The 15,358-nt window shown below is 40.4% G+C and overlaps 1 protein-coding gene across 2 annotated transcripts; it reads right to left on the minus strand.

Moving 5' to 3' along the window:
- Positions 1-573: 573 nt before the first annotated feature.
- On the minus strand, positions 574-14,670 carry LOC145991432 (lipopolysaccharide-induced tumor necrosis factor-alpha factor homolog). 2 transcript variants are annotated; one of them, XM_083127433.1, is made up of 5 exons: positions 14,550-14,670; positions 11,243-11,473; positions 7,710-7,779; positions 6,626-6,752; positions 574-710 (listed from the first exon to the last, which is right to left on the minus strand). In XM_083127433.1, the coding sequence occupies exons 2-5, from the start codon at positions 11,435-11,437 to the stop codon at positions 608-610; spliced, it is 495 nt and encodes a 164-aa protein (XP_082983559.1). In that variant the 5' UTR covers positions 11,438-11,473; positions 14,550-14,670; the 3' UTR covers positions 574-607. The 2 variants fall into 2 exon arrangements, with proteins under 2 accessions (XP_082983559.1, XP_082983560.1); XM_083127434.1 differs by having other exon boundaries at positions 583-710; positions 6,652-6,752.
- Between the last annotated feature and the right edge of the window lie 688 nt (positions 14,671-15,358).

Genomic DNA, 15,358 nt, shown 5'->3' on the forward strand with positions numbered 1-15,358 from the left:
GTTCTTCCTATGTAGTTTGATATTCGGTTCGTTTGGGTGCATTGTAATGTTTGTGAGATAAGCAACATAGGCCATCCACTCTGGATTGTACAACTGTTCTATTTCCCTATCTTTACTTGTCATGAAATCGCTTATCTCATCATCCCTCAGATCGAAAACTCCTTTGAGCACCACAACAAACACAACATGTCACTGTGATCTGATTCGATATCATTAAGAAGGCTTGGAACTGTCTGTAGTTCAGTGCTAGAGATCCAAAGTTCACTATTGGAACAATATATCTCATGACATATTTGAAACCTACACCTTGGGCACACAAATTTTCCTGGCGTAGAATGTAGTGTTTTTATTTACTTCATTAAAGGCTTTGGCGGGCTGCGGGTTGAAGACCACTGCACTAGAGGGTACCAAGTGGCCATACATGCTGACGCATCCAATAAAATTAATTCAATCATTGAGAAGAATAATAATGATCCATATTGGTGCATAACAACCTTACATTTATTTTTTTAAAAAAACAAATCGCTACGACAGCAGTAGAAACCTCGGCATTTGACACCAAAGAAGCTATGACCTGTCGATTTGTGTTGATGGGTGTCCTCTTGAGCTACCTTTTGTCCGAACCTAGGTAAGCACTACAGTGCCTGCAGTAATGATGGTAAGTAACGCAGCCATTCATACAATAGGGGATGATGCAAAATGGCCAGCACCTGCTTGAAAATAGAGAAAAAACACAAATCTTTGTAAGCTATCATATTTTAAAATTTGTGACTATGGTAGCACTGAAAGCATCTTAAGCCCCAAGTAAATATTGTTACTATGTTTTGATAAATTATAATTAATTTCTTAATCCAAACTGTTAAGTAATGGAAAAATAAGTACTGTGGCACAATGGTACAAGGTCCTAGCAAAACTTTTTTTTCAGCAGAATAATTTCATGTGTATAAAGCTAATCTTGACCAAACATTTGTTCAAATAGACATTTAACAAATAATTGTTCAGCATCACCAATTTTATTCCCTCCTGTCTAAGTCGGGCCAATTTGCTTAGAATTATGAAATAATTTAGTGAAGTTATCAAATTTAGTACACATAACCATGTAACTTTGTTATGGTCACAAAATACATGGCCATCCAGAGGGATGGAGCCAAGGGGGTGTAGTGCAACCCTCTGGAAAATTAGTGTCAACCAAAAGTTATATACGAATTCACACAATGAAGTTTCAATCCCAGTAATTTGCGTTATTTTTTTATAAGAAGTAAGATTGGTAGATCCCTGCAGGAACGCAATAATTTCAAACCAAATCAGAGTTTTGGGGGAAAATGTCTTGCTGTAGCCCCTCTCACTGCCCATGGGAACAATTTTCCTTGCTTGCCTCTCCTCACTGAGGATTTCCATGCATGAAGCTCAGTCAAACGTTTTTGGGTTAAATCAAATAAGTTATTTTCTGCCCTTTATAAATTTGCAGCTTTTGAAGTGATTGAGAACACAACGTATTGGAATTGGTTTTCAAACCATTTGTTTGTTTTAATCGGAATTTGTACAGTTGCTTTCTATCTTTTGCTCATCAGTGAATGTTCTAGCATTGTAGTGTTTTGAATTATACCGCGTGAGGCACCTAAAAGTACCACCTGAAATAGCGAAGAAACCAGAAACAGTAGCGATGTGAGGTTTGCGGGAAACAATAATATCAAATGGGGCTCGTAAATCGGAGGTATGGGGTGGGTCGAAAAATATCGACAAATGGGGCATCTGGAGCAAAGTCATATTTTTTTTAATGGAACGATATACAATAACATGCATAATATAAAAGAGCACACGCAGAGAAACACAATGCCGTTGGTCTCATGCATCTACTGCACATAGAAACGAAGATATGGCCATGTGAAAATATGTAAACAAACTAACAAGTGGCCCACTTGACCGTCAGTACCACGGCATGTACAAGTATGAGATGTCGGAAGCCATTGGACAAGATGAAGACAGAACGTGTTAAAGGAAGAAAAAATACAGTAGACATCGTCAGCACCATGTATTTGACAGTGTTACAGCATAATGGAAATGACCATGACAGTATGTCGAAGAACCACTGCGTAAGAAGCGAAAACCTGTGAAAGTGTGTGTTCAAAGTGGTGGCCGTCAGCTGCGATACAGGCAACGAGGCGCCCACGCAAAGAGCGTTGCACAGAATGTAGCATCTCGTAGGGAATGTCCCTACAGGCCGCAGTAATGCGGTGTTGCATATCCTCTAGAGTTGTTGGCACATCCCGGTAAACAATGTCCTTCAGCTTTTCCCACAGGAAAAAGTCGAACGGTGTCAAATCTGGGGAACGAGCCGGCCATTTGACAGGCCCTCCACGTCCAATCCAACGATTTGGAAATGTATTTTCCACACATGCTGTAGGGCGTCTTGCACTGTGAGCTGGGCACCCGTCATGTTGGTACCACATTTCCCTCCTTGTCTGAAGTGGTATGTCCTCCAATAGTACAGGCAGTTCATGTTGTAAAAACTGTATGTATCGGTCAGCATTCAGTGTCCCTTGTATAAAAAAGTGCCAATGAGATGTTCACGCACTATACCACACCACACGTTCACACTCCATGGGCGCTGGCGTTCCACTTGGCGAAGCCAATGTGGATTTGTCACCGACCAATAGTGCATGTTCCTTAGGTTGACATTTCCATGATTGGAAAAAGTTGCCTCGTCAGTGAAGAGGATACGTGACAAATCGGGTGTGTCGTGTTGTAACATCCATGTGCAAAACCGAACACGGTCCACAAAATCATTCCCGTGAAGTTCCTGATGGAGGGAGATATGATATGGGTGAAACTTGTGTGTGTGCAGAATGCGCAATACACTTTGCTGACTCATCCCAGCATCCCTGGCAATTTCACGGGAGCTAACGTGCGGATTCACAGCAACAGCGGCGAGAACATTTGTTGCACCTGCCTCACCTGTAGTTGGCTTGTTCCGCACACATGCTCGTGGTGTTACACTTCCGGTGTCTCTTAATTTAATAAATAACTTACCAAACAGACGTCGAGATGGCTGTCGTCTGTCCGGATATCTCTCTGCGTACACACGGTAGGCTTCTGAGGCATTTTTTCGGCATTCCCCATAAATCAGGATCATGTCCGCTTTTTCTATGTTTGTGAACACCATAATCTTCGCTCTTACCACTACGACTGCTTGCTATGAACTAACACGATCTCGTGGACCTGCTATCAAAACTTGCTCTGCATAAAGGCAGTTCTGTCATTCACCTGAGAAGTCTTACATGCCGTGGTACTGACGGTCAAGTGGGCCACTTGTTAGTTTGTTTACATATTTTCACATGGCCATATCTTCGTTCCTATGTGCAGTAGATGCATGAGACCAACGGCGTTGTGTTTCTCTGCGTGTGCTTTTTTATATTATGCATGTTATTGTATATCGTTCCATTAAAAAAAATATGACTTTGCTCCAGATGCCCCATTTGTCGATATTTTTCGACCCACCCCATACCTCCGATTTACGAGCCCCATTTGATATTATTGTTTCCCGCAAACCTCACATCGCTACTGTTTCTGGTTTCTTCGCTATTTCAGGTGGTACTTTTAGGTGCCTCACGCGGTATATGTGTCGACGTCATTGGCCGTGGCTTATTCTAGTAATGATGATGATTAATCGTACATGCAATAACCTTCCGAGAATCCTCTCAGCAAGCTGTAACTATAGTGCAGGGGTCCTTTTCAATAGAAAAATTTACCTGTCTTGTCGTTATCTTGTTAAACCAAAGGAACCATCTTGCTTTAATATCCGGCGGGGGAACCGCCTTTATGGCAGTGACCCTCTGTTGCCGCGTTTACCTGCGAAGGAACTCGCGGTCAAATCGCCAATTAAGCCCACCGCTTGGGCAAGAACTGACAACGTTAAAAATACTCCTCCCCAAAGCAGCCATTAGGGAAATAGGATTTTGTCAAAATGACCGTTCTGCGCTGTGATTGCACACCGGTTAGTACGGAGACTCCACTGTAGTCCAGTATGTCTAATGAACACTGTCAGGTGGTCTTGCTTGGAGGACTTTGTATCAATTTTATTAAGATTAGTAACCGTAATAATTTCAACTTTTATTCATTTCCTTTCTCCCATATACGTTAAATTTAGTTGAACTGTCCTTGGAGGAAAATAGCACTTGCACTCTTGCCGGCCAATTACAGAAAGTGTTGTCACATGAAAAGGATTCGTGCTCCTCATTGTCATTGGCTGCTGTATACGACAAAAATACAGTTTCCAGATCTAGTACAATTACAGGTACTCATAAAGGATAAAGAAATATTTAAAAATAATGCACGGTTGTCCACTGATGAGAAATTGAAAAGTCGCGCATGCACGCAGTATTTCGTGTTCTGCTTTTGCAACAGCGCTTCATTGTTCCACGCCCACAAGAGGAGGAGTTAAACCGGCAATACAACGACCGAATCAGTCTTTAATGGCCTATATGGAAAGATGAGGAACAAGAATATGCAAAAGCCAGCACGAGTTCAAATGAAGAATGGTGCCCAGAAGTGTCCTGGAAGTATGCTGAGAAGCCTTACAGGTAACCACCAACCTAGTGCCATAAATCAGTCTATCTGTTCGACGGATTACACAGTTATGAGTAGGGAACGGAACTTTAGGTAAATAAATGTTTTTTTTCTGCGATAAGATAGAGACCCTCGTTTTTGCCAAAATTCTGATCATAGCCTTATATGTCAACACTGTAAATTTTATTTTACATAAAAACACATATTTTCCAGTTTTCCGTATGTAAATACATATTTTGCAATTTTTTATTTTAAATACATAAAATCGCTCATTGACTTCAGCTACCTCGAAATCCTCGAAGGAAAAATGCTTATTCTCCGCACCTCTTTCATATCGAGAGTGTTAGGTTTATTTTGGCTTTGAACACGCTCGCTGGCAGACTTCTGGCGCCTCGCCTACGTAGGAGCGCTAAATAATGACGAAACTGTCTCAACGAAAAATTATTTGCTAGTGTGTAGAGAGGTAGCTGGGGCTACACATGTAACGATAGCAAGGCTTTTTAACGAAGCAATGCAGCTATTGTGGCCGGAAGGCATAAAATTTGACGATGTTCTTCTTCTCGTGACAGATGCTGCAGCTTACATGAAAAAATCTGCAGTAGGCATTGTCGTTAGCTACCTCAAAATGGTGCACGTTACATGTGTGGTTCATGCGTTAAGAGGATAAGAGCTCTTTACCCCAATGTCGATAAACTGGTTTCAAATGAGAAGACATTTCTAGTCGCCTAGAAGAATATACATTTTTAAACAAAAATGTCCTTCCCCCTACACCTGTAGTTCCGCGATGGGACACTTGGTTGGATGCAGCTGTATATTATGCCCAGAACTTTGAAAATTTTGTATCTGTTGTAAATGATCTCGACAAAGAAGAAATTCTATAGAAATTCTGCAAGAACTGTTGAAGGATCCCTCCTTAAAAGTCGAATTGGCATACATCTCAACAAAACTGTCCTTTCTCTCTAATTCCATACGAAAGCTTGAATCGTCCGCGAACACTTTGGCAGCGTCCGTGGGTGAAGTCCGTATAGTAGAAACAAAACTGAAAGAACTCGCTGGATCTAACGCACAAGTGCTAATGTCTAAATGTACAGAAATGTTTGGGAAAAACCAAGGTTTTCAAATTTTGTGCCAAATTGCACGCGTTTTGGAAGGTGAAGTAGAGGAAGAGGAAGTGGAAAACTTCGGCGTTAGTGACATTTCGTGCTTGAAATATGCAAGAATTGTTTCTTGTGACGTGGAGCGATCTTTCTCACAATATAAGATGCTTTTTAGAGATAATCATCACAGATTTACAATGGAGAGTTTGGAAAAAACTATGGTGATCCACTGCAACTCTTCCAAAAAATAGCTCGCTAAGAGGTAAGCATTTAGAAACTGATTTCAGGTGTTTAAAATGCATGTAATATTTTGTTTTTGTTACCAAATGTTTTTTATATTTGTCACATATTTTCAACATTTATGACACATAAAAAATAAATATTTCTGAGTTTTTTAGCACATAAAGTTTCGTTCCCTAGTTATGAGTACCTTAAAGGAGTATCATAGATATGGTCTAGTTTTTTTCAAAAGCTCGTGGGCGCTTGTTCGTCCCAGAAAGTAGGATCAAATCCATAGATCAGCAGTACCCAAAGTGTGGGGCGCCGCGAAATGTTCCAATATTTTCACTGAAATGACACTTAGTTGTTAGTCCACACATTGTTCCAAATATGTGCTTATTTAGTACTTTTTACACATAAAATGTTTCTGAATTTGAAATATGTGTTTATTTTTTAACTCAAGGCAAGCATCCTAACCACACTAACTGAGCGTTGCAAGTGTTAGATAGGCCTACATTCTGACTTGGGCGCCGCGGAAAGATCTTGAAACATTAAGGACGCCGTGAAACGAAAGAGTTTGATAACCTCTGCCCGAGATGATTCACCTCTATACGCCTACATCTTTACCACATCCTGCCCTTGCACCACTCTACTTTTCAACTCGTGCTGACGTTTACATTTTTTCATTCTTTCCGAACGCACCACACTATAGTGTGATACATGCGTATCGTTGCCACACTTACCCTGCAATGCAGAGGAGGATGCTTACAATGTGCGTGTATACGTTGTCCTCCGAGCGTACGATGGTTTCGCCTGTCATCATGCAGTACGGGCAGGTAACAGAACGGGGAACTGTGCCCCACTCGTAGACTGAAACAGAAGCGCAGGAGATTGCAAAACACTATTCTAAATATGAATAGGAGACCTTAGTTAGATTCCTGAATAAGATAAGGATTTAGTGTTTGTCACGCTTAACTGGATCATAAACTCACCATTCATTAACTCAGAGACGTACAAGAACGATGTAAAGTTTAGTTACAATTCCTGCAACGTGTTCACACCTACAGGTTACCTGCGACAATTGGAATTTACGATTAACAATGAGGTACGTGAAACCTCAAGTGGATTCGAACTTAGAACCCCTGGTTTTGCAGTAGGCTATTCTAACATACAGAACTAAGTTATCGTTGTCTTGGGCTCGAACTTCCAAAATGGAAGAGAAATAATTTAACGAAATTATCTGACAAAAGGGGTTAGTGTAGATGCATTATTAATATAGGAGAATGAATCAAGAACTTTTTTCTAAGTGTTTACTGCATGTTATGGCAAAGTTCAAGATAATTTCAATAACTGAAAACAGAAAAAGTATATTGTTTCATGCAGGCTCACATATTGCCTTTATTACCGAAACAGCAATCTAGAACTCGTATGTTCGAATTCCTCTCGGTTTAAAAATAGAAGAAAAAATTACTTACCTCTGAAGATGAGAGAAAGATTGCTATTATAACGTTACAAAAAAGGAGATGAAATATATAAGTAATGAATCCCTATCGTAATTTTCACAAGACTATGCTTCTAAATTACATTAACCCTCTATAAATTCAACTTCAATAGCAAACTTTGCGTGGACCTTCAATCTACTCTCTTATGCAGTAATTATGATTATCCTACTCTGTTTGTTTTCTTCTTCTTGGTTTTAGAATGATAGGAGTTTTGGACCGAGTAACTAAACTTTGGCACCCATTACTATTGTAAAGGAAGGAAGGCAAAGCCTTTATAACTTTCAGGCCATAAATGAAACTAGGGCGTGTATTAAATTTTACTTACATGTGGTGATGTTGACATGAGGACTCCTTATTGCACTTGGACTTGATGTTTTGCTTAGACGTGAGCTGAGCTGAAATCAAGAGAGGAGCGTGATATATATGTACACTCGGATGCAAAAACAACTGAAGCTTTAAATTATTGACATACATACTTTGCAGCGTATCGATATCCTTTGAATTCTTGGTCATTTTTTGCAGGGCGACCTGTGCTGTTTCGAATCAGCGTTTTCAAGTTACTATGCCAGCGGACACGCAATGAGGATGCTTGGCAGAAATGCACTGGTGCCAAATGTGCGTAAGGAAAGCGATCGAAGGTCAAGTATCTCTGGTTCCCTTACATGATGTGGCAACGTTCAATGTTCACCATGCAGCGTTGCCTAGTCCGATCGCCAACCCCTGTTTTATCCTAAGGAAAACAGACAGTTGTCGTTTCTCCTTCAAACAAATATTGATGTCATCATTGTTTCATTTGTACTACAAAGACGAGCTTCCAAACAGGAACATGAATTGTTGTAAATCCCAGAACGAATCCAATTTTGAGTAGAATCCAATTTTGAGCAGATACACGGCATCGATGTGGCAACATTGCGAATTCTGCCAGCCACCTATCATGGAGTTCAATAGTGTGACGTCACAAGCAGACGACGAGTTGAACTGAGTCTTCACAACGAGAGAACGTGTTTTCTTCCTATTCAATTCAATGTTATTTTCCTTCGGAAGGGGTAGGTTTAATTATTGCGACAGCAGTTATGAAACAAAATTATGATGCGTATCGTACATCAATGTAAAGATGAGATTTCGGAGAATACGTCTATATATAGCATATACCTGACAGATGAGAATGTAAAGAATAAATGGAGTAGGAAATCGAGTAAAACGAATGCTCCAAAGAAATCTCAGCCAATGGGCGTCGTCGGTTCAATCGCCTGAGGCTACTGGTTTCCCATCATCCATAGCGGCAGCGTGGCCGACTTGAGATCGGGTGAGTTCGGGTCGGCTTCGGCTGTGCTCGGAACTGGAATGTTATAAAAATGCATGGTTTTCTTACTTGATTTTCTTGCTACGCGTAATTTATAGATTTGCTTAAAACACAAAAGAAATAAGAATACAATTTATTTTGCTCGATCTTCAGAAAATAAACTGTCTGTCGCCTTGGTGACGGGAGTGTGTAGATTGCTGGACCCACTATCACACCAACCACGTCCACATGCTCGAGTGGGTATAGATATCCCTTCATGAATTCCTTCTCATCGTATTTCATCCTTATCATCAAAAATTCCTCTAAATGAGGGGAAAAGCGATGGAAAATAAGAAAAATTAAATAAATTGTTTTTTTCCGAGAATTTTTCGTTCTATAACCTAATAAGATCCGTTTTAAAGTAAATAACATTTTTTTCCCGGAACACAATTTTATGAAATGGGTGTAAAGATGGCTTTAAAAAGGCTCTAATGTTAACTTCTCTTCTTTCCATTTCAATGTGGCTAGCGAGGCTCTGATGCAGGATACATACAGGACAACCATTGTATTTGGCCTTATTCTTGTTGAATGCTTTTATTATTAACGTGGGAAATTTATATTCCTGAGTATACTTTATATAACGCTCTTGATGAGTTCGTTTAATGTTTGAAAAAATAAAGAAAAAATATTTTCTGCAAAAAACTTTCGGTTTTGGGTAGGGTGTGGCGAATTAAATGGGACAAATAATCTAAGTGCTGACGCACCAACCGTGGTTTTCATACTAATTTACCAGTGCCTCTACGATCAGGGACGGCGTTACAGAGGGGCTGGTGGGGCTGAATCCCCCCCCCCAAACTGAACTCAGCCAACACCCAGATTTTTGTAGTACAGTAAACTCATTTCGATTGAAAATAAGAAAAACGAGAAGTTCTCGTACTTAATATTTCCCATTATAAAATTTCCATTTGGCCAATCATGAGTCGCCAAACTTGCTACTAAATTGACTTAATACTCTGCTGCCTGCCTGGTAGGCGATTATTCTGTGATGAAATTGTTCTTTGTTTGGAGGTTCAAGCGGTGACGAAGAATATGCACATATACAGCTAAATGTATGTAATTTCAGTATTTTATGAATAGACTTAAGAGAAGCGAACAATGAATTTTTATAAGTAAGAGGACATTTAACATCTAAGCAACCGTCAATCATTTATGTTTGTTAGTTCCTCATTCGAGTATACCGGCAATATGAATGTTGGCAATGTGCTCCCATTCGTGTCATATATCCTTATCGTTGGAAATATCCGAGACGGAGAAATACGAAGTTAAGGAATCAACCTATTTCTCAAATGCTAAGAATTGGAATTATTAAAATTGAGCTCCCCACTGCGGTAGTATAGTTGTAACACTGCTGCCTTGTAACAAAGTGGTCCCGGGTTTGATCCCTGGCGGAGGCACGTTTCGTTAAGTCGGGGCTAGACATGGAAATTTTCACGAAACTAAACGCTACACTTTCGTTAACATGATGTTGTTTTATCTTGCTTTTTCTGTTAACTTTCAATACAGAAGAGATTAACGATGACGCGTTAATATTAAAATTCACACTGAGAATAAAAAGGTATTAAGATATGTACAAAAACTGGCGTAACAGAACGGAAAGGTTCCAGATATCCACGAACCTCAACAATATTTTTATGTGATGGAAAAAGTTTCGTTTGAGACGCCCCTTCCTCCCTGCTTCGAAAGTTAGGTTCCAAGTTACGGCTATGTTAGCCCCTACTTATATCAGGCAGGCGCCGTCACTGTCTACAATGGCATAATGGTAACGTTGTCGACTTGTAATATAGAGATCCCGAGTTCGTTACCCCTTCAAGGCATATAGTGGTGGTTCGGATCCCATTGTAATCTGTAGGACGAGTCCCGGTTAGCCCATCTGTGCATAAAGTAGACTTAAAACTCAAACTCATAGTAATTCACCAACCAATTAAACTTAGTTTCTGACCACATTACAGCTGTCAAAGTTTTGAGTTCGTTTTTATGCTCAGCTAGGCTAATCGGGACCATGGACGTCCGCAGGATTTTTTCCATGGAGGGGCAAGGAAGGTATTTTTTTTCCAGGAGGGGCAAACAAGGCACATTTTTCCCAAAATTAGTATTGTTCCCTAAAAAAAGATGCTTAAATTTGAATTTATGGTGTTCATGCACTAATTAACACATATTATTGTGAGAAAAATGAAATATGTGTGAAATACATAATTTTTGGTTCACTTTCATTTTCCAGGGGGTGGGGGCACGCCACCCCTTGCCCCCTCTTCCGGACTCCCATGATCGGGACTGAGCTTACAGTTTAAAGAAATATCCGAACTTCTGCACTTTGTTCCCACCGGGATTCGAGCTGCAGACACCTTGATTACAAGACAACAGCATTAGCTATTACACTTTTGAGGATGTCCAAATAAGTACAGTTGCTGACGATCAGCAAAGATATATTGTTTTTAGTTTCTTGTAGGATTCAGGTTCGAAGGATCATATTGCACTCTAACACCTATCTATTTCCAAGTCAGTGAAATGGTTCTTACCTCGGAGCTGCGGTCAGTGGATGTCCTGAAGTGTCCTATCTGCCTGCCGTGGTGCTCCTGCTGGTGTCGAACCAAGGGCCATGTGCTGAGGCGATATCTGACGCTCCTGCCGCATCGTGAGCAGACAACGTCCCGCTCCTTTTCCCTCCAAGAGTGAGACGAGCATTTCTCCGCGAAATCGAACTCTTTGCTCATCTAGTGCGATGTGAAGGCAATCCAATACTGCTTCTCCTGGTGGCAAAGACGACAGTGATCACCATGCAGCATCTTCATGTAGTCACCGGCGGGACACCTATACCTTGTCGCGGTTATCTCTGGAGTAAGCCCGCGCATAGCGGGAGAGATCGAGTGGGCAGAGCGAGGCAGTCGCTTTCCCCCCTCCACGCAATCCCGTTCGCTCTCACGTGTTCATTGGTGGAACCGTCTCGAGTCATTACTTGCGCAGAGACTTGTTTTCCCAGAGTTAGCCTGAAATATTTACTTCTTTCCAAGGCGTTATGTGTGTTGCGTAACTCTACGTCGATGGTAGAAGTTGCCATTGAAAATTTGCTATTAAAATCCACTTATCGCCTAGAGTTAGGCAACACACACACCACCTTACAGGAAAGTGGGTATTTCAGGATCTAGGTGTCCCATTTTTATTGCCGGTGACTGTACACTCATGAGATCAAAAGTTCGTTTTAATCAGCCACAGTACAAAGTTGCACTTACTCTGTCTTATGCCAAATATTAATTATAACACCATTAAGCCTTGTTTCCATGATATGAAAAACTCAATATGCTGACCAAGACAGACATTTATTTTATTTTAAAACATAAACTAAACGTAACGTTTCAACCTTCTAGCAAGGTCTTTTTCAGACTCTGTACCAAGTACAAATGAAACAAGGTACAAAACAGGAATATATATATATATATACACACAAAGATCACTCCCCTCCAGACACAAGATTATTAGAAAGATCTTTTTCCTGGAACATTCCAGCAGGTGGCCTTCCCTTGTCAACTGTACTTTCACCTGACAGGCGATTTAGCCATACATTTCCTTTCATCTGGAAAGTGGTTGGACTCTTTATCTCACGCTCTTTTTCCTTATCCTTTCTTTCTTCATTCCTCTTCCTTCTCTCCTCTTTCGCTCTTGTCCTTTCCACTCTTTCTAACATCTTCTTCCATTCTTTGTTTATCTTCAGTCCTCCATTCCAGTTCATTGTGTCTTCATCTCCTTTCTTCTCTATTTCCTTGGCCCCCTTCCATTTTCTCACTAGTATTCTCTTCTCTCTTCCTGTCTGCTTAGCCTCATCCTCTCTATGTCATGTCCTGTTTCTCAACTGTGCTTAAATATCGCATTTCTCTCTCTCTTAAGTCGTAAACAACTTTGTAATAATCTTGTGTCTGGAGGGGAGTGATTTTTCTGTATATATATCTTCCTGTTTTTTACCTTGTTTCATTTGTACTTGGTACAGAGTCTGAAGAAGACCTTGCTAGAAGGTTGAAACGTTACGTTTAGTTTATGTTTTAAAATAAAATAGATTTCTGCCTTGGTCATCATATTGAGTTTTTCAAATATTAATGGATTGTAATTATCTACTTAGTTCTTATTTCCTGAGGAGCTGCGGTGGTCCATCCGCTAGGACACCTGCTTGTCATGAGGGAGACCGTGTTCGATTCCAGGGGTGGGTGATGTAAGGTCGGTTCTTGTCCATGGGGTTCACCCAGTCTCTAATAAATTGGCTGCCTGAGAAGGTAAAGGCGACCGGAGCATGCTGCTGATCACATCACCTCCACAATGGCATAGATCATGAATGTGTGTGGAGCCTGTACCTCCACCCTCTTCCCCTATGAGCCTTAATGGCTTGTTGCAGTGTGGTGCAGGGGAATATTTTACTTACTTCGTGAATCATTTTTATCTTGTTTCCTGATTGGTTGCGACTAGTAGGACTGTATCCAGAATTTTCAATCGGTTGTAAGGAACAGCATAACTTTAGCACAGACTAAAAAATGAGCTTCTTTGAAAAAAAAATTAGGGCTGTTACGAAAATTTGGGAAGTGTATTGGGCGTGTGTGGATAAACACACACACTAAATGAATGGAAACTAATAAACTATAGATTTACGCGAGACGCAAAAGCTTATGGAAATTTTGAAATAATTTTCCATTTCCGGTGTATCACTGACATGGAGCTCTTTGTAGATGCCTACTAAACAGCTTTAACTTTTAAATTTTACTTTTTTACTCAGTATCAAAGTCTTAATTTCAATTCTCATTCAGTTACAAAAATCTCTTTTGTACGCTTTCGAATGCATTTTGCCGCTGCAACTAAACATATTTACACAATACGGTTTCACTCTGTAAATGAATGGATAGCGCATATGAATACTGAAATACGTTTACTGAATGGTTTAAGTAATTTTGGATATTTGAAAGTGTGCATATGTGTAGAAACAATTAGCCTCTTGCCTCCCTGGTGGCGTAGTGATAACGTCGTCGCCTTGTAAGAAAGGGTCCCGAGTTCGATACCCGGTGGAGTGACACAGTGCAGTGGTTCGTATCGTACTTTAAACTGTCCCGATTAGCCTATCTGTGTGAAAGAGGAGTTTAAAAAAAACAGACAGACAATCCGCCTTTTATACTTTCCCCTAACTTATGTTCCGAAGTAAAGTGATAATTGCGCTATCTTTCCTTTGTTTTCGTATGCAACTAGCCTGGCCTGGAGCTGTCCTGATCCACGGACCCTTGGATGAGTACCCATGTTGTTCCCTTTAAGCCAGCTCTACTGAGGAAGTGGGTTGATGGTTGATTGATTGAGTTGGTGTTTTAAGTCCAAGTAAGGTTAATTGGGACTGCAGTTTAAAGTGGGATCCGAACCACTATGTACCTCCACCGGGTATCGAACCCGGGACCCCTTGATTACAAGGCGACGACGCTACCACTGCTCCATCAGGGACGCCGGTTGATGGTTCAATTCCAATTTTAAATTATAAGTGAGGTCCACAGTATTTCGTATTCCTTGCAATAATGCAATTTAATAATTCAGTAAGAACACAGTTACTTCACGATGATTTCGCTCTCTCCTCTGAAGTCAGATGGAAAGTTCAAACGACCAACGTCACTTGGGATTCGAACCTTGGCTTCACTTACGTAGCATAAAGCGACTACAAAAATGACTTATTATCTTTTGAAGCAGCTATAACGGTACTTTTCAGCTACTTCAATTTTACTTCCTGTGAGGTATATTAAACTGTAAAAATACCTTTTTTAATAGCTACGCATTAAGTTCTTGCTGGTAATAATAATTGTGAATTCTTACCTGAAAAAAGGATAACCTAAATGTAAGATACAAAAGATTTCTCCTATTACAACCCCCTAATTAATATTAATTAATATTATTTTCCCTTGGCTAATTTGACAGGTTCCCCTCCAAAACAAACACCGAAAGAATGCAATGGAAACGTCGCGTGTTCACAACAAAGTGTTTTAACAATGCGTCATATGCTCTTTGTTAGGTAAGAACAAGTATTGAGATGAAAAATATTTGTATGTATCTTTTATATCTCAAAGTTTTTGTAGTTGGTAATAATACTGCTGTTAATAATAGTAATAATAAAATAATAATAATACACTGAATTCAGCAATGAATATCCATACTCCTTTCCCCAAACTAAAAAAAGTTTAATTTGCACCCTGCTCTATCATGATAAACAACAATGAAAAGAATCGTGTATTGCGTTTTGATTTTCGTAATTAACACTGCCGAAAGGGAATATAAATTCTAAGAATTTTAGGATGTGTTTGGATGGTTCCGTAAGAACCACAATTTTCTCCTGACTGTACACTATCTGGCCATTCGTCACCGGACACCTGGCACGAGTACTTTAATCCGGTTTCAGGCGTCCGTCAGTATCGTGTGGGGCCACCTTTCGCAGCAAGTACAGCCGCAACCCTCTGAGGAAGACTGTCCACCAAATTGCGATAGGTTTCGACGGGAATCCTGCTCCATTCCTCTTGCAAAGCGGCGAACAACTCTTTAGTGTTTTTTGGGCGGTGTGGCCTGGCTCTCAACCGGCGCTCCAACTCGTCCCAAAGATGCTCAATCGTGTTGAGATCAGGACTTTGGAT

Source organism: Lepisma saccharinum, chromosome 8, assembly GCF_977018435.1.
Source record: "Lepisma saccharinum chromosome 8, izLepSacc3.1, whole genome shotgun sequence".
NCBI lineage: Eukaryota > Metazoa > Arthropoda > Insecta > Zygentoma > Lepismatidae > Lepisma > Lepisma saccharinum.

Bases quoted from the DNA above. Each gene is read 5' to 3' on its own strand.
- LOC145991432 (XM_083127433.1), bottom strand. From the start codon at position 11,437: ATGAGCAAAGAGTTCGATTTCGCGGAGAAATGCTCGTCTCACTCTTGG. The intron at 6,753-7,709 runs GTAAGTAAAATT...CTTCTGTTTCAG, and splicing joins TCATGTCAACATCACCACAT to TCTACGAGTGGGGCACAGTT. The intron at 711-6,625 runs GTAAGTGTGGCA...ATTTTCAAGCAG, and splicing joins ATCCTCCTCTGCATTGCAGG to GTGCTGGCCATTTTGCATCA.